Here is a 20,130-nt window from a genome sequence, read left to right as displayed (position 1 = left end):
AATTCAGACCAAATGTGGCATAGGCTTCTGAAATGGTTGGGCTTGTTCTTTTCTTTATTTACTCCCCAAACTATTCCCACTTGGTCCCTGTTTCTGCAGAACAGAAGTTCAAAAACAGTGCACAAAAAAGCTGTTTTTGTAGTATTTCCAGCTGGGCCTGGAGTCAAATGTACTTGAAATGTTATGAGAAAGATTGACATTACTGTGGTGAGAGCCATTCGAGTACCTGGACAGATATCTCAAGCCAGTCTTAGCAGCAAAAGTACAGACATCTCAAGGGAAAATGTGCTCACATGATGTACTGTCAAATTTGGCAAACTCGGCAGCCTTTGATGGTTTCAATAAGCAACGCAAACCGGTCCTGAATGCCAAACATTTTGTGCTTCACCATCACCTTTTAAAATGGCCCAGCCTCCAGAGTCACTGCTGGCGGGAGCAGGTATTTGCTGTCAGTACACTGATGGAGATATGGAGTATCTGCCATTGCAAATGGCTTTTTTTAAAAAAAGTTCTTACAGAAAAAGAGTGGGGGAAGAATAACGTGCAATTGGATACTGTGATTACTGTACTTGACTCTGACTTTCCAGAATTGGGAGTGATTTAAGGAGTTGTTTAAAGGACTGCCTGCCTATTCCCCTTTTCCTAATTTATCATCCTTTTACCTGCATGTGAAGGTTAGAGTTCCATTGGGATATGAGAGCAAAACAGGGTTATATGCATGCATCTTTAATTAAAACAGACCTCCCAGCCTTCAGAAAAAGAAAAAAAAAATCAAAATCTGGCACAACATCAAGTGGCATTAGCAGTATCAGCATTACACTAGGTGCCCTACAGAAGAAGAAACTGTGAAAGAGCACTCAGAAATAATGACTGAGTTTCCATGATGCTGTCAAGACTTTCACATCTCTGGCTGCCAGGTGTGGATTACTTGAGCTAGAAATGTAAAAGTCTTATAAAACACAAATGAAGCAGAAAAATCGAAATCTCAGCAGGTGAGGATGTACCATAGGAAGGAATCAGTCCTTTCAAAATTCAGCTGGGGAATGAAGAGGAGGAGCAAGAGAATGCCAGATCCAACATTTTCACATTTCCTTTGTTTCCAGGGTGAGGTTTTTTTCCCCTTTTTTTTTTTTTTTTTTTTTGACTCATAATGTCAAGTCAGATGTTTTGAGGTATCTGAAACCTGTTTTATCCCCTCTCACCTCCACATCTCCCTTGGCATTGTTATCACAATTACAAGGGCAGGTGACAGTTCTCTAGGCTTAGAATCCAACCTACCCTGCAGTGAAATTCAATCAAGTATCATCATTTCTTTGAAAAATAAAGAAGACTGAAAGCTCTGCAACTGGGAAGTAAATTAAATGTGTTCACAGAGCTTCAGAATCTTCTTTGCCTTTCGTGTTATACTGCCTGACTTCCTATTAAAATTATTGCTAACGTAGTCGGGGCAGTGACAGGGAGCATTTTTGTGAAAGAGATATGTTATTGCAATGAGCTTGTAGGTGACAGCTTCATCCTGGACAATCAGGTCTAGAAGGAAGAGTATGTGGCTTGCTAAGGTTGCTCTGGTGCAGCATCAGAGAATAAGGAGAAATAATGTGGTGTCCCTTCACCCTCCCATGGGATGTAATTCATTGTAGTGTGAGAGGGATGCTGTGCACTCCTCATGGCCCTTTTGCATTGATGTGGCTCACACAGTGGATTTCAAGGTTAGATATGGAATATACCTACCTGCTGCCCTGCTCCGTGTGCGCTCCCTCCCTTGCAGCAAAGTGTCTTCTTTAGCCAGAGGAACGTGACTAGGCAGAAAATAAGTCAGTGGGCAGTCAGGAACAATTTCTTTCTGTGTGACAATAAATCTGTGTATTTATTTGATACAGTAAACAATTCTCTAAATATTTGTTTTACCTCCAGTAATTTTTTTTTTTTTTTAATTAAAGCATCTGTGTGTATAGAGGGCTGACATTTATAAGGAAAGGGTAGAAACTTTTATTATGCCAGTCAGTATATATACTGCATCTCCCTGGGTTGCTAGATTGGAAGATATGGCAATTTACTTCAGGCTCAGCAGCTTCATATATCTTCTCACCAGCACAGAGCAAAAGATTCTGAGGCCATTTCTTGTGTAGAGGTGGAGCAGACTACTAGTTGAAGAGGCCAAGCAGTGAGGTTACCTAAAAAAACCCCTGTGTTTTTCTTTGCATCTCACTTCTAACATTTAATATTCTTATTGCTAAAACAAATTTCACTTTCTTTGAACCTTCATTCCAGAAACTGAGATTAGCATTGATTCATTGAAGTATAATTATTCTACCACCATGCTATTCCTACACGTTTCTGACACCAAACACTGCCAGCTCCGGAACATATCTTTGAGGTTATCGAATGAGATAGTTACGTTTGAATTCATACATCCACACAGCACTGAATGACATTTAATCAGTTCTTAGAAAGCAGTCCCGATGCTTATTAACTCCCAGGAAAGCTACTGCCTTCAGTTGCCAGCTAGATAACTATTTTTTCTTTGCCAGTAGATAGTTGCCTCTAACTGCCTAGGGAATGATGATGCTTGGTGGCAAGTGTAGGCTATAAAATATTTATCTTTAACACACAATTATGTTACTGCAGCCTTTAATAGGATTTGGTGTCAGGCAAACATCTGCCTTGGCCTCTGGCCCAAATATATAGAAACAAGCTATTAAGTTGTATGTTGCATAGTAAATAAATAAGGCGGAAATACTGATAAAGTGGCTATACCGCTGACCAGCAAACATGGTGAGTATATAAAAGAGAAGTCCATCAAGAGTCTAACAATTTGTCTGCCTCCTTAATATGTTTACTGTATTTCATCTGGATAAAAGTAATTCATGTAGGTAATTGTAAGCCAGGCTGACAGATCTTTATAGAGCTCACCACTATACAGTTGGCTTTCACGGGGGTTTTTGTCAGCAGCAAATGGTCCCCTGAGCAGACCATTAGCCTGGGAGCTTTGTTGCTGTCACATGAGTCAGTTCATGATATGAAGCAAACAGTGTATTTGTCTATGCCTCAGATTACCAGCCTAAAAAAATAAGAATGGTAACAATTAGCAATTTCCTATTGAACTCGGTGATATCCCTAAATGAAAGATAGTCTAGTGTAAAGTCTGATGATGTGTATGGGCAGGATCATGCCAGTTTATAGCTTCTCTGGGGGTAAGGAGTGATTGCAGTGGGAAAGCAAGCAATGAGATAAAGGTTTCAGCCAAGTTTCCCTCAAAATCTACTAGCTGTGAGATTAGTCATACTAGAAGAAGGTCCTCTGAAACAAATTGTAAAAATCCCAAAGTATTCCCAGCAGCTGTAAGTCAATGTGGTACATGAAGTAAAGCTAAGGTTTGCTCCTGTTTCTTTCTCTGCTTTGATAATTAAAGCTATTGAGCAGGAAGGACCTTAATGAATACTTCAGAAGAAGAGTTTTGCTCTTGGAGAAGTCTAGACTTTCACACTTAATCAATGTTTCTCATCTCTCATTTTTATGAATCTAGAAGCACTTTTGTACATCCTTCTTTTCCTGAGTGAATTAGGCTGGACTGGGATAGGGAATACCTGCTGCCTCAGACAAAGCATTTCTGTACCATTCTCTAAAATGAGACAGTGTGAATCTGAAGACTGTGTGTGTCATTATGTCATTTATTCCTTCTCTCAGAGGAGATCTGGATGTTTGTCCTGGTTGGTGCTGGCCTAGAGGTCCCGTTGGTCTGGCAGCGGGAGGAGCTGCAGCACCCTGAGACCCCAGGGGCTCCCCAGGTCCCAGTGCCCTCACCTGTGTGCGGGGGCGGGGGGAGCACAGCTGGAGGGCTGGGCCCCGATTGGCCGATAGTCCATGTCATGTGACATTTTCTCACTATATAAAGGCAGCAGAGGGCTGGGAGGGGCTCTCACTTCTGGGGGTGTTGCTGTGGGGCCTTTGTGTTCCGGATCACTGGTTGGGAGCAGGTGGGAGGTGAGCAGCTGTATTGTACATTACCTGTCGGTACTGGTGTCAGTGTATTATTCTGTTACTATTATTAAACTGTTTTTATCTCAACCCGTGAGTCTCCCTTTGCCCCTCCGATTCCCTCCCCATTCCCAAGTGGGGGGAGGGCGGGTGAGCGACTGCTGGCATTTAGCTGCTGAGTAGGCTCAAACGACAACAATGTTTACAATATTTATTCAGGGAAGGACTTGGGTTTTCAGTTGCTAATTAGATTTTGAAGCTGGCAGGACAATTACTTCCATATGCAAGCTTCTGCAGTCCCCATTAGAAGCCACACCACCTTAAGTTTTGCTGGTCTGTCCCCAGTGTGAGTTGTCTGCTCTCAGGAGGTTTGCTCCTGCTGCTGTTGGTTGTTGAAATGTGGCATGAGAGCTGCATTTTCCATGTTCTCTTTGGACACGATAGCAAAACCATATGAAAGTACCATGCCATCATCCATTGGCTGACCCTCCAGTTAACCGTCTTTGCAATTACCGCTGGTGTCAGTCAGATCAGAGATTTGAAAGCCAAGAGAAAGCTGTGGGAGCCAGACTGAAAACAAGAGAGCATACATCTATTTCTAAAAAAGCATTGTCCGTGGTCTCATGGTGAACTTTAACAATTAAATAAAATAAAACAAAACAAAACATTGTCATGGTTCTCTAAAGTAGTTCCCATGGCATTAGTCATAAAACACCATATGGAATTCTGTATATATTGGAAAAGATCCTTATAATTATGCAAACAGCTTACAGAATAAGCTGTAGAATAGAGGCTAGAACCTAGCCATAACTGCAGTGACATTGTTTTATTTATTGAGTGACAGTTTGACACCTCTGTAGGTGCCACCTTTGTAGTTGGCAAAGCAGTTGCTTTGTGCCACTAATTTAGGGGCTCCTTGAATATTGGAGTTTGCTCTCTTCGATCATCTAAGCCCCATTGAATAATAATTTGGCTAAATTCTAGCTTCTGAAAATGTATCCATTTGATTTTTTGCTCTCTCTAGGGTTCCCCATCATGACTCCCTAATTTCTTATGCCAAATCATCCACCTCCTCCTGTTTAGTTTGAAGTGTAGGTGTTAGAGCAGCATGCATGTATGTGTGCATACATGTTATGTGTACATTTTAGAAGGACCAGAAAATCAGTTCAGCTGTCCAGCTGGTGCAGTCCACTGAAACAAAATACAGTACTGAGGTGAAGACAGAGGTTTTTATGGGAATTCTTAAGTGAGTATGACTTGCTAATGCCTGCAGTCTTCAAAGTAAAAAGCATTCCAGTTTGTGATTGTACCTAAGAATATAAATAGGACCGTGCTCAGTATTTGCACACACAACTCTAAGACTTGTTGCTCACAGCCGAAGTTGCAAGCCTTGTTCTCATTAGCTCTGGAGTTCATGAGAAAAAATCAGGTTCATTTAACACTTCCTGTATGGAACTACTTTTTGAGCTGTTTGGGAGCGGCTTTGAGACAAAGATGCACTGCATGAATCTTCATCGCTTTTCAGAGTTGATTCTCAGTAGTGAAGAACTTCTGGGAGTGTGTAGAGACCTTAATTGCCCTGAGTCACACCAGGCAAGTTTGTTTCCTTAACTGCTAAAAAATGCTAAGTGGCACCAGACACTGGGGGGGAAGAGTTTCTTTTCACTTCATCTCATCTCTATCAAGCAGGTTATTCCAGGGTAAAGTGAACTACTGTAAAATGTTACTTTTGGCTGTATTAGAAAAACAAGGAGCATCAGAGAAAGCAGTGAAGTAGGATGAAGGGATTTTTAAGAGCCTACTCTATTAATAATACAGGCTATTCAGGCCACAATTATGAGTTACTGAGGTGCTTCAGTGAAGAAGGTACGATGGGTTTCATTCGCCTATTTTTTAATTCAGTTTGTGTTGGCCACAGTATGGTATGATGCAGTTAGGGCACACTTACAAAGAGTAGTCTGGGAAATCAAGGATTGAGGTATATGAAGTGATATTTTGTGCATATCACTGCATTTTTGTAAAGTAAAATGCCAGATCAGTGGACAAACCACAAAATATACGTGAATATCTTTTTGACATGTGTGAGTGTTGGTCACTGTGGATGGGATCTGAATAATTAGAGGTGTCATATGACAATATCTATGTCTGAACTAGTCAGAGGAGGAAAGGAAGCACTACTGGAGTAAAGTTCATTAAATGGATTCACCCCAAGACTCAGGAAATTTTGGTTACCTAAACACAGATATGCTGCATTTCAGTGGTCGCTCTGAACTTCTAGATCTCATTCTACATAGTCACTATAGTGGACAAGAGTAATTCGGTTTAACCTACAGTAGACATCTGATTGAAGTACTGGGTACTGCCTGTCTTGTCCCAGGCGTCACAAGTACATCAGCTGAGCCACACTATAAATGTGAAATATTATTTTCAGTAACAAAGATTACCCTTTAGCTGATGCAGTGCATTGTTACACTTTGGAACAGCTGCCCTGCCTGATGCTATGTTGCTTTTTAGATGTTGCTTTGACTTTTTATTATTGTGCATCAGTATTATTTATTATATTACATAAACATACCAAGAAACTTGTATGAATATTCTACTCCTTTTCAAGGACTCCATTTAGTCCTTTAAAACAAAAGCTTGAAAAAAATTTTTGAAAAGGTTTTCAATATACCATAGATGTTGTCATAACACTGGGAGTCTGTCCTGCATCAAGCACTGACACAGGTATTCCCATGGACTTCAAAGGTCAGGCACATGTAACCTCTGCGCAGTATTGCTACAGCTTGCAGACCCCAACCCAGAATGACAGTGTGATGATGAGGTTTCATGAGACGTCTCCCTACACCTGCTCCCAGTTTTGGGGCAGAAGAAAACAGTTCACTTATTTTTTTCTCTGCTGCATTAATATTTTTGCCACCTTCTGAGCTTAACCAACTCATTTAAGGGTCTGACACGTGCCAGAACCAGCACAAGAAGAGAGAGCTTTGACTTGTACCTAGGATGAGAGATCAGGGAAAAAGGACTGACCCTTTCAGCAACAGGAGCTGTTAAATCTCCTTGCCCATCTCAGTATCTTGTTTCACAATACTCATATTCCTTATGTTCTTCATATGTGTAAGTACGTGTATGTGGATAAATAAATCACCTTTTATTTCAAAATTTCTGCATATATTTCTTAGAGACAGGAAGGATATAAACATTGTTTAAAAAACTCGTAGAGAAAAATGCATAAAGCAAAATTATTTTTGTTTTCGCAGTGAAATGGAAACAAGACAAAGTTCTGAAGATTATGTACAGATGGGCTAATAATAGCATGGCTGATATTTGATTGGAATAAAGATGGCAGATCAAGCCTAAAGTGTTGACTACATGCTATGACTGTATTTCCATACACCATAAAGTGAATATCTGCTTAACTATAGAGCTTAAGTGTTAGAAAACTGACAGCACCTCCTTGTACCTACTTTGCTGCATGGAGCTATCTGATTATGAGATGTCTGATGCCAAGACTTAAAGCATAAATGCTTAAAACTGTTTTTATTACTTAAAATTGCTGTTGCCCTATCTGAATGATTAAATTACGCCATGTCCTTTAAAATGTCCTTCATAAACCTCTGTTGTTTGGAGAACACCCATCCAGAAACAGGCTTCCTTTCATTTGTGATTAGAAACTGATCTGCGCATCTCTGCTGCAGCTCTTTCTCTTCACTTGCACCAATAGGAAGTTCACAAATATCTTCGCTACCACAAGGCCTCGTGAAGTACGTCTGTGAAGGCACCGTCATTACTCACATGGCTGAGATTTCCACCCCTCTCCATGACAGATGCATAACCAGTTTTAATCCGATATGCAATTCCCTCAGAGAAAATGTGAAATAATAGAGTGGAATGAAACATGGTATTCCATCATCTTTCCAAGCCCCACTCACATTTACTCTTCACTTACAGTTTAGTCAAGAAGATAAAATTATTTTCATTCTCTTTTTGATATGTAATGTTTACCAGCTTGGCTTTTTTTATGAAAGGTAATTTTTAGCCCCAATATTCTGAACTGTCTTCAGAATAAAAGTGCTAGATAACATTTTGCCTACCTGTTAACTTCCCTTGAAAAATGAATAGCCAGTGTTTTTGCCAAAGTCAGGGAACTTAAGATGAAAAGTAGAAACAGAACGTGTGGAATAGTCCCATTCCTGTTCCACCAAGGTACAGTATTAGCCCCAGCACTTTGGTCTGTTTGTATAATATTGCAGAACAAACAAGAAGTCATCTGGTTAGAAATAATCCTTCAACAGGCAGACAGGATGAACTGAGGGCCTGTGTTCAGTAACTTCATGGAGGAGCATTTCTTTCGTAGCTCAGCTGTTTGGCACAAATAAATGCCCCGGGTTCACTTACCCGAGTCAACAAAATTGGACCAAAGGTACATTTTCTGCCATGAGAACGGTGTGTATTGCTTCTCTCCAATAAATTCAGAGGGAAAATGGTTGGAAATATAAGCAGGAAGAAAAGACATTTGGAAGTTTTCAGGTACTGGGTGAGGACAAAGCATGGTGGGTGCTGAGCAGCTGCGATTTAATCACAGGATTTGCAGTTGCTCTGCACTAATGTGTTACGGTTGAACCATCCGTTGGTGTGAAAGGGTGAGCGCTCTTTAGTGGAGCTCAAACTAATGCTTTCAGCCCCAACTGCAGTGATTGCTTTGAAGTTTCAGCTGTCCTGCCATCCAGAGTCCTCTCAAACTCAGAGGTGTTTTCTTGCCTAAAAGAGCATCTGAATTCTCTTGTTTTGCAGAATCAGTGGATAATTGTCCCAGTAATTGCTATGGGAATGGAGACTGCGTGTCTGGAACTTGCCATTGTTTCCTTGGTTTCCTGGGCCCTGACTGTGGCAGAGGTAGGAATTTATACTGGATTAACTCTTCTCCTCTCCCCTTTGGTTAACATTTTTCTTGTGGAAATTGTATTCATACCTTTGCCTTTTGCCAAATACACCTCACCCAGCTTGCGGACGCTGCAGTAGAATGGAAACATGTTGGACCTGTGGATTTGTTTGCTACTAGTCATGATTGCGGTGACCTCAGCAACAGCACAATCCTCTAGCTGCATACGGACAGGCAAAATGTCACATTGGGAATTTTCTTTCTGGAAGTGACTTCGGAAAACGTGATTTATAAATGTGACGTTATTGTTTGTTTAGAAGAGCACTCCATCATTGTGTGGCATGACCCTATAATGATACTTTAAGACACTGATTATACAAAATTTAAGTACCGTTCTCATTGCTGCAGGCCTTGAAAGTCTGCCTGAGCTCCAGTGATTGCTGACAGCCTGGCTGTGGGGAGTGGGGCAGGGATAGAGTAAGGCTCGGGGTGGAGTAATGGCAAGAAGAACTGGATGCTCTGGCCAAAAGAAAAACATTGAGATGACTGAGAAAGAAGCTTACCCCAGCAAACAATGGAATACATTTCTCTGCTCAAGTGATAAGTAATTTTAATAAATGGTTTTGGAAGGATTTTCATTTGACCTGAAATTTTTAGGTTATTTAAACATTTGAAAAACAAACTGAAGTACTTCCAGCGAGAACATGTTTCAGACCCGGAAATCAAAATGTTGCATGTGGGAAATGCCAGAATGCTGTGCATCAACCTTTTCAAGGCCTTTTTTGGCTCAAACAGTCGAACAAACTAAGTGCAGATTTATAAATATGTGGAGGGAGGTAGTGTAAAAAGTTAGTGCCCACACAAGGAGCTGTTCTAAGGCAACAGGTCAGGCCTTCACCCCAGCCCATTGCTTCTTTGGAAAGCAGGCCAGCTCCTTCCCAAGAGAAAGCTAAACTCTTTCCAACCCCATGTCCTCTCCCCCTCCAGCTGAGCTTGGGTCACATCACCATGACCCAGCCAAGAGATAAGGAGGGCCGCACACCCCGCAGGCTGGGAGCTCTCTGCTGCAGCAGTGTGGTCCAGGCTAAAACCCCAGAGGTGTTTCAGAGTTCACAGCCCAGTAAGATGGATGTGGCAGTCTGCATCCCTGAGAGCTGTTATGTCAAACTTCTTGCTGACTCAGGTTACACTTGGTTTGCATTTCCAAGCTCCTTCTCAGATCTGTAGAGCTGGAGACAAAAGGAGGGTTTTTTCCATCTCCCACAGCATGTTCCTACTCACACCTCCTAACTTTAGGTAGGGGCAGAAGTTCAGGGTTTGTTCCCCGCAAGACTCCCTGTAGAGTCAGTGGAGAGGGAGATGCTCCTTCACTGTGAGTCAGAATTTTTAAACTTTTGTTCTGGATGCACATTCAGAGGAGCTTACCTCCCTTCATGGGTTATATACTGACCTTTCTCAGGCACTTCAGTTGAGCCACATGTGTATCTCTCATTTCACTAGAGTGCTTACTCTGGCTGATATGAACACCTTTTATTCAACTCTATCTTTTGGTTCAGAATCATCTGGCTTCAGATCACAGGTTACTCTTCTCCTTTAGGAAGACAGATTAATACCTGGAGCATCAAAATGATATTTGTGTATGCATTTCCACCTAGTGGGCTTGTTAAACGGGTCGTCTTGCCACGAGCGTGAGATACGAGGGCCCCAGCGTTGGCTTCCTGTTGGTTTTCAGGGGAATCTAAGATGCTGCTTTTGACCTACAAATCCCTCTGAGGGCAGCAACTGTGGCATGTGTAAGGCTGCTACAGTATCCGTCTGCAGCTGTACGTTGGTCCCTGTACTGAGCAGTAATCCTTAAATAAGCAGGTCTCTGCCCACTTGAAGATTTCTGGGTCATAGATATCCTGGGTGTTCATTTGTTTCAATTCAGCCATGTAATTCACCGTCCAAATGAGTGGAAAACTGTGGAGCCCTTCTGTTTTTAATAATGGTTGATTATTAATGTATTATTAACCAAGTATTTTAAACCAAATAAATGAGAACAAATCAGCAGTGGTGTATTCCTGGGCCTTTTGAAGGTCTGCTTGAACATGGGAGATGGTGGTTTCAAGTCCTGTATAGAATAAACAAACGAATGATCTTACTATCAGATGCTAAGCCTTACAAGAAAAGTGGTATGCATTTGGGTTGTTGCTACCATAACCACGCTAGAGAATTACTATAATTTTGGCTTTGTTTGTTGGAATCTAAATGATCAAACAATAATTATATATGGAAAAGAGTTGCATAAGTGGCAGTGGAAAAAATACAGAAACCTCTTTTGTCTTTATGCATTATGGTAGGCTACACAGGAGGTTCTGTTCTTGCCATTGCCTTGACATTTGCAATACCACTCTCCATGTTATGCTGAAGATATTCTCCATATAGGGTTCTGTAGAGTACCAGCCTTAGTGCAGATGGCCAGTAATTTATCTGATCTTGTACTGAGTGATCAGCTGTCTTGTCAGAAAACATGTAAGCTTTCTCAGCAACCTCTCAGTGGTTAAAGGCAATTATTCTTTCTTCTTGTTGAAAAGAGCTGCAGACTATCCTCTTCCAGTGCCTTGAAAGAACAGGCTCCATTACTGAGCATTTGAAATTTGAGACAGGAGGGGTGGAAAATTTCATCAGCCTAGCTGAAAAGTGAAATTACAGAGTGAGTTTGCTCACTCTGTACATGTACCCTGTACACAACACAGTGTATCTTAAACAATTTATATCTCGTATTGTATTGGTAGATATCTCCTTGCCAATGATGCTCCTTAAGCGCACCACTGGAGTGTGCTTCCTTTGAAGTGAACAGAGAGGACCTTAGTAATAACAATTACCAATTTCCTTTCTTTTCTGAACCTCTTTTATCTTGGTCAGGCAAATACAGTTCGCTGCTTATCAAACTGGCTTAACAGTCAGAGCTGGCAGTGTTTTATATTTTATTGACGTTACTGTAATTCTGTAACACTCAAACCGACTTGTCTATAAGCACACATGGAAACAACACAGGATGCACATTGTACAATTACTATCTGAAAAGATGGGAAGAGGAGGAGAGAAATGTTTCCCTTAACCATATTCATGCCTCTTCCCGTGTATAATCAGAGTTAAGGAACGAAGCAAAAGTAGTACATTGTATTCATCACATGCCTAATGCAGTTGAATTAATCAGCAGATTGGAATATTCCTTTCATGTTTGTCCTGCATAAAAATGTTCATAAATTGCCTTTCTGAGGGGCAGGTGAGAAGCCCAGCTGCTCTCACCGAAGGATGTTGTGCAACAGTGAACAAGAGAAGTCTGTGTTGAATATATGTCCTTGCAGCTGAGTTTCTGCAAAATTAAATGGAAGAGAACAGGGCTTAAGCACGAAGAAGTTTCAGGGGATAGCGAGCATGGGAAGGCTGTTGTTTCTGAGGTATAGAAGTAAACAGCTTCCTTGGAAAAATCAGAAAAGAGGACAAAAAGGTCATCAGGTGGCAGATGTGGAAAATGGAAAGGGAAGAAGGCATCATCAGAGAGGAGCTGAAGGAAGCTTAGAGAGCAGAAATGACCAAAGCTTTGGTCATGGAGTCTGGGTCTGGTCATTGATGCCCTCTCCTTCCTTGGAGAGCCTGCTCTGTACCCTTCAGTTCATCTCATCCCACTCTGCCTTACATTTTCCAAATTTAGGTCAGGAAATGCTTAATCCTGGGATCCATCATGCCACAGCTTGAGTTTTTCATCTTTCTCTTCTCCCTGTTATCCCAGAGAAGAAATCCTGTATCTCGTTGGCCTTGAGAATCAGCTGACTTTGCTGGAAACAAGGACAATTAAAAAATCCTTTGTAACCTGATACAAAGATCAGAGGATAGATCTGGAGAACTTTTCTTACAGGGAGGTTGGAAAGACTAGAGGCCAGTTTTACATTGTGTCTGATGACAAATGGAGTCCAGCAGAGGTGATTACCAAAAAAGGGGGCTGGAGATTCAGCTGGTGGTATGACATGAGATAAATGAGGGAAGTAGTCTCAGTGTGGCATTCTGTACTCTGAGCAAAGTGACTGAAACCCATAAAGCTGAGAATTACAGCAGAAAAACAGGGGAGGGATTTGTCTACAGCCAAGGTCCACAGCAGAGGTGGTGTCAAGGGAAGCATGGAGTCTGGCAGCAGGTCATGAGTAGTGGTAAAGTAATTTAAGGTTGGTGGTGCTGCTGAAAGGGGACACCAATACGTTGAAAAGTCAGAATACAAGAAAATTCTGAGTTTAGTTAGTGAAAAAAAGTATCAGAGGCACAAAGCAAGGAGATAATTTTAACTCAAGAGTAGTCCTGGGACTTTGTTTTAAACAGTCATAGGATAATACACTTAACAGCTGGGTGTCATCCCCGTAAAATAATTGGTTTCGGCAAAGAAAAGAGCAACATACCCCACTGAAGACTGTGTATGAAGAGCATAAATCCCATGCTGGACTCTCATGCTCTGTTTTGAAGTAAGAGCCACGTACAGTTGTGTTTTAATGTTATTTCTGTTATCTGTCCCCAGCGTCCTGCCCCGTGCTGTGCAGTGGAAATGGGCAGTACATGAAGGGGAGGTGCTTGTGCCATAGCGGCTGGAAAGGAGCGGAATGCGATGTCCCGACGAACCAGTGCATCGATGTCTCCTGCAATAACCATGGCACGTGCATCATGGGGACCTGTATCTGCAACCCGGGATACAAAGGCGAGAGCTGTGAGGAAGGTATTTGCGAGATATATTCAACTACCCTTTTGCTTTGCTTGTCGTTACATAATTACATGGATCGAGGCAATTCAGAATAGGTTTGGCACTTAAACAGAACAGTAATAGGCACCTTAGAGATACAATAGATGGATGCAACATAAAAATGATATGTTGTAATAACTTGTCGTTAGCTATCATATTTGTCCAGTAATTGGATGAAAAGCCATCAAATGCTTCAGATAGACAAATCTAGTTGAAAGACCAGAACATCTAATCATATGTTCAAATGTTCTTATTAAAACATCGTTTCCATTTATACATCTAAATGTATAATTACTTTTACAGTACTTTCTTCTCTGCTACACTATGCCAAGTGATTTCAGTTGCTTGTTGTACACAAAATGGTGGCGTGTGAGGCAAAGTCCCTGATTCTTGTCAGCTTTAAAAGCTTAGAAATGCTTAGGACTTGAATTAAATTCTGCTTCAAAATCAGATATTATTTTAATGGCTCTTTCATAGCTTTTTTCTCACATTAGCACCCAGACATTTTTCATTTACTTTGAGATTTGTGACTCAGAAATATGGTGCCTTTTAGCACTTATCTTTAATGTTTTTGTATAGGAAGTCACCTGCAACCATAAACCTTTATCCTCCCAAGGCTGTGACTGCTTCTTATTGCTAAACGAAAAAGTGGACGGTTTTGTTAAGTGTACAGATCTTTCGGACAGTTATAAAAGTACATCCAAAAGTGCCTGATCTAAAGAATAATGGTCAACATTTTTGAAAACTATTTTCCAAATTCTATACAGATGACATGATAAATAATTATGTTTAAATTATGCTTCTACAAATACATATGTAAGGCCTCTGTACTACCTGATGGATTTAAGACATCCATTTGATACATGTATAAGAATCACAATGGCTTGATGTAATTTATGGTGGTCTTCATGTATGCAGGATAAAGATTTATCTGAAGTGGCTTTATTTTGCAGACAATGAAAATAGGCTGAATTGGATTCAGATGTTCAAATGCCATCTAATCTAGCAATGCTTTTGATGCGTTAAACGTATTGGAGTGGGACATCTCTGACGTAACATGGCTTCAGTGTCAGTAAATGTTAGCGATGAAGACAGTATCAGCTCTATAACAATAAAGCTATCCCTTGAGAAAGCTTTATTTTGACTTAAGAAAGCACAATTCAATGAAGCTGTAGGGCATGCAAAACCCAAAGACGGTGACTACTGAAGTATCTCTAAAGCATCTCCATAGAGCTCGTATTTACTAGTTCATATCTTTACTGGATAAACAGAAATGACTTTTCATCCTGATTTTGCCTCCAGCCAGAAGTGTTTAATGTGTGTAAATCAGAATAAGATTTGCCCTTTTTGTAACAGGAACATTTTTTTCCCTGGTCATGTTTAAAGCAGAAGAGCCAGACACTACTCAGTTATTTTACGTTATCACTGTAGCAGGGGACAGTGTCAATCCCACTAGGTAAAAACTTGAAAAAGAACGAAGAACAAAGAGAACATGATTTTCCTTATGAGCTGTTTAGTATTTTTCCAAGTATGCATTTGGTTTTCATATTCAAGGCATAATTTGCATTGTGTTCTGAGGGGGGGAAGTAACTCAGAAATATGCCATGTGGGAAATCTTGAGGACATATATATATATATTTAGATCTAGTAAAAAATTTGATTTATACTATTTTTTAAATTGCTTTTACTTTTTAATTTCTCTTCTAAGAAGGACCATCTGGTATTGATTATTTTTTATTATTTCTCAGTTCTCGTAGCTTCACTGCTTAGTCCGTGTTTATAATGGGTTTTCATTCCAGGGTTTCTTCTGTCTTTTCTTTTTCCCCCCATAGAAGTTCAGCAATGTTTATAAAACATCAGCCAACAATCTTACATGAGTTTTTCTTTTCTCCTTCCTTAGTTTATTGGCCTATATTTTATAAGGCATGGGCTAAGCCAGCAAGACATTAAAGGGAGGGGAGCAAATTTAAGCAGTGAAAAATGAGAAGTTACTCTTTGGGTACCGAATCAGCTTAATAACTTGTGTGACCAATGAAGCATGAAGCATATTGGGGAAAAGTGTAGAAGAGGCACTAACCTTGCTTGCTGCATGATTTATCTCCCTGGCAAAGGTTCTGCACAAGGCTGAACTATAAATGGGGCATTTTCCAACCAGGAATTAGACCATTTGGGACATTTTCCAAGCAGAAACACAGATATATGCAAAACTATTTTTTTTTTTTTTTTTTTCCTTTTCCCGGGTATACTAGATTTTGTCAGCTCTGCCCTCCGGCCCCACTCCCCATCTCTGCTTCTCCCAGAGCTGAGCAGCTAAATTTGTCAAGCAGAACTCCCTAAAAGTATACCATTGTACTCCAAATCCACGAAGCAATTGATTAAGAAGAAAGCAGAAGCCCATAATCCTGTCCCAGGGCCCTTCCGATGGTGCAGAAAGCCTAAAGAGATACAGCTAGTGAGGCTGAGATTAAAGTAGCCATTGTGTGTGACATTTTCTGAAAGGGCTCATTTCAACATGAAAAATGGCCTTGGGATTATGATAAATGGGGGGTTCTGACATGCACATTCCCCTCCTATAATCGTCTGTGTTAGAGCTGAGATAGCAGATTGTCTGCCTCCTGTGATGGAGCCCCCTGTAAAACTCACCTTTTTCCCAATTGACCTTCAGAGGGGATGATTAATTGCCTGGAGGTAGCCTCTTGTCAGTTAGCCTGTGATCTTTGTTCTCTATGTTCAAACCATCTGCTGAGAACGTACGAGGCTGCTAGTCCGTTTTTTAGTCCTTTTCGTACTTATTACTGCTGAGAAAGAACAGGGCCAGGTCTTCAAGAGTCTCATGCTAAAATTGGCACCCTAGCTCCCAGCTCGCTAACAGTGAAGGAGATTTATAGACTTATCCTTTCCAGCCTCTTACAATTTTCAAGGATTGTTCCAGCTATGAGCAGGGCTCCAGGAATCAAACAAAACAGAAAATGCTCTCACATGCCTTGGGATAGTAATTGCTGAGCCATTACTTGTCAGCCTGAGAAGGTTTTGAGAATCCAGGGAATTATCAGAGCAGCTGTCGTGTTTCTTTTTAAGGTTTCTGGATCTTAAACAGGTCATTGGGATTCTTACTAGCTTTTACAGGGGGGAGAAAAACAAACTGCAAACCTGCTGTGTGCGTGGTGGCTGTGTTCTGCTCTTCTGTTTTAGAGCCAGGAGCTGGACAGCTTTCCCCTCACTGCTTAGCCAGACTGACACTTGTCACTGATCCCCAGGGCACTGCCACACACCATTTCAAGAGATGGGAAGAATTTCTGTAGGCTGCCCTATAAGCATTTATATATAAATAGATGATCGACTCCTCCAGTCCTTTTTTAGGAGGGTGTCTGGTGCGTTTCATATTTTTCGATCGCTGGGTGAAATTCCCCCGTGGGCAGAGGAGCTGACAGTTGCCTACAAAACACATAACTCAGGAATCAGGCAGCAGTACATTCGGTCTTTTGGTGCACATTGCTATACCATGCAGCTAACTGAATGGTCTCCAATCGTGTTAAGAAAGTGCCTCTTTGAGGAAAAAAAAAAAGCAACCAACATTTAAAAAAGATTATTAATTGATCAAAAATAAACCCAGAAGAACACCAGTGTCAAAAAATACTTGATTTTATTTTAATCCTTACTCCAGAAAACTGTCTAAAGATATGTTTAACGTGAAATTTATGTAAGCGTCTGTGAAACCTGTATAGATTTCAGCACATTCTTCAATTTAAGCATGTGTTTTGCTGAATAAGGACATCAACTTCTGCTGAATCTTTATGTAAAATTTTCTCTCAGAAAACTAGAGCTCAGCTTTGAATTCATTAGCAATAGTAATTTAGGTTATTCTAGTAGAATAAATGGAGGTACAATGTGTGTACAAGAGAATATTATTCTTATTCTATTCTTAATTGATAATAGCCTGTTCTTACTAGAAAGATCATTTATTAGTGTAGGCCTGGATAAAAGAATGGATTTCATAATTAAATTTTTCTCTGTTTTTCATGTCAGTGTTTTAGGTCTCACTGCCTTTTTGGGACACTATCTTCTTGCGTGAAGCATCTGTTTTGTGCCCGATGGGGCTTTACTTTCTGGTCGGAGCCTTGAGATACTATGTAAATACATTTGTGTGGATAAATGTGTGATAACTTTTTTTCAGAAATTCCCATTTGCTTTCCCTGCCTATTTCCTCTTCCTTTTTGCATGTAGTGGACTGCATGGATCCTACCTGCTCGGGACGAGGCGTGTGTGTGCGAGGAGAATGTCACTGTTCTGTTGGCTGGGGAGGAACAAACTGTGAGACCCCAAGAGCCACTTGTTTGGATCAATGCTCTGGTCACGGGACTTTCCTCCCCGATACTGGACTCTGCAGCTGCGATCCCAACTGGACCGGACATGATTGCTCAATCGGTAACGTCAACGGTGACTTACTGTTGTTTTTTATTTTATTTAAACTTTGTAAAATATTCAGACATAGATCTGCAAAAAAAGTGCTACAAATGTGTTCCAGTAAAGCACATGTAGGGCATGACTGGAAGCAGAAATGCCATAGCTCAACTACATAAATAATTCTGCTTCCATTGCTGAGCATAGAGTAATATAATAAATAACCCCATTAAAGCCACCTAGGCTTGCTATTGTTCATTATATTGCTATGAATGTAATTGATGGTCTACATATAGCTGCTTGTTCTGGTGTTCGTTCTTGATGAATCCCAGTAGCCACCAAAGGGTCTGTTTTGATTTTTAAGAGATGACTAAATATTCTTTACGTGGCTGTAAACAAGAAGGAAGAGGTGGCAATCCTTCAGGTCTCATTTCCCTTCTGAATTTAAAGGCTGTGCTTTTCTAGGCTCAGCTAAAGGAGGATGAATGTCACATGAGGTTCATACTGAAAGACTGTAAGTGCTGTCCTCTATGAAGTGAAAAGCAACTTAACTGAGTAGAAGTATTTAATAGTACAGGCACCTACCAAGAAGACAGATTTTTATGGGCAGTTTTGTGTAAAGATCTGAAACTGTGACCTTCCTTCATTCCTGAGCTGAATGGGCAACTTAGTCAAAATCTGCATCAGGTATCTGAAATGAAGGCTGAAAAAAAACTATTCAGGAGCCTTTTCTTTTCTTCCAAATACAGTTAGCTTTTAGATGCCATACTGAGAAAGGCTATAGTACATTAAGTAGTCAGAACCTATGGAATGTTAATCTTTTGGCTTTTGTGCTGTATATTGTACTCACGAACAAGAGACCACAGCAATAACAGCTTCTTTAACTTGCACAGCTGGGGTGGAACTAGGCCAAAAATCCAGGGCAGCTCAGTGTAGGCAATGAAATGAAACGAATTTTCAGCAAGTATTTTAAGAGAGTAACTTCCAAGGATTGGGCAAACTGCATAAACTGGTACAAGGGATATAAAAAGAAAACCTTTTTGACAGTCATCATTCAGGTTAGATGTTAGGAAGCTTGTCATAAAGTAAAATTGATCGGGCTGAAGAACAAGCAAAAGAAGAGGTCTACTAGCCTGGGGCTAAAACTAAGTTGATCAAAACTTTTCCAGATGTGGGGAGGGAAGCTTTCCTGCACTGATAGGAGGATAAATTTTGTGTCAGGCTTTTCCTTTCCCCATATTAACATCTTCAATTCCATACTCTGTGAGTTCATTTCTAAGACCACCATAAGTGGAAAGGTAGTAGTGTATTTCTAGTGATTTTGTAGCATAGTTCGTGACTGAGTCATTATCCTGAGTTTATATGGAAGTTTGGGGATTGCAGGGATGGATTTAGAAAAATGTTCATTTCTACACACAAACAGAGTTCACTTTCCCTTTGTTAACCTGCAGGGCCATGTACAGGTGATTTATAAGCTTTCCTTATAATGCTTTTATAAATGCATCTAGTGCAAACTTTTTTCGGCAGTGTGAGGTTATTTGAGACAAACTTGAGCATCATTCCAAGACCTTTTTTCTCACTGAGCTGCTTGTAACATTCAGGTTATTGTGCCTTACGGCTAAAATCACAGCTAAGGTGATTTGTAAACTTCCATGTCCAACCTGGACCTTTCCACTGAATTGATGACTTGATTTGAAAGACAGATTTACTCACAGGTTTGCGGTATTCTTCTTGCATGATTAAAATAGAGTGAGCAAGCATGTTGGTACACATAACAACACACTGCCCAACCCAGTGGGGTGGAGGTTCTGTAGAAGGGACTGAAGGGGCCAGATTTTTATTGTCCTATAAAACAGGAGCAATCAGAAGAGAAGAATTATTAAGTGAAGGAATTAAGTACTTGCATAAATCAACCTCAGCTTAGGAAAGCAGTCAAGACTGTGTTCAGTCCCAGTGAAATCTATAGGACTGTGCTTACGTGGGCTAGTGCCAAGGACAACCCCTTTCATAAACTACATTGAGAAGCAGACCCTGAGAACAGTGTAATCATCTGGAAATACAGAACAGAAAATGAGGAGGCACAGTGAGTTTTCCAGTT

At 40.6% G+C, this 20,130-nt stretch overlaps 1 protein-coding gene across 13 annotated transcripts in view; it reads left to right on the top strand.

The window, feature by feature from the left end:
* TENM4 (teneurin transmembrane protein 4) overlaps positions 1–20,130 on the top strand; it is a 1,435,480-nt gene that overhangs the window by 1,265,158 nt on the left and 150,192 nt on the right. For all 13 annotated transcript variants that reach the window (XR_004406800.2, XM_032990906.2, XM_032990916.2 and 10 more), the window contains 3 exons: positions 8,773–8,874; positions 13,413–13,607; positions 17,856–18,056. Coding sequence is in view for 12 of the 13 variants with exons in the window: in XM_032990906.2 (XP_032846797.1) it covers positions 8,773–8,874; positions 13,413–13,607; positions 17,856–18,056 (498 nt within the window). In the remaining variant the exon portion in view is untranslated. The remainder of the gene's footprint in view (positions 1–8,772; positions 8,875–13,412; positions 13,608–17,855; positions 18,057–20,130) is intronic.

This window comes from Tyto alba, unplaced genomic scaffold (genome assembly GCF_018691265.1).
Source record: "Tyto alba isolate M040663 unplaced genomic scaffold, T.alba_DEE_v4.0 Super-Scaffold_2, whole genome shotgun sequence".
Lineage (NCBI taxonomy): Eukaryota > Metazoa > Chordata > Aves > Strigiformes > Tytonidae > Tyto > Tyto alba.
This window is presented reverse-complemented; position numbering and strand designations above follow the sequence as displayed.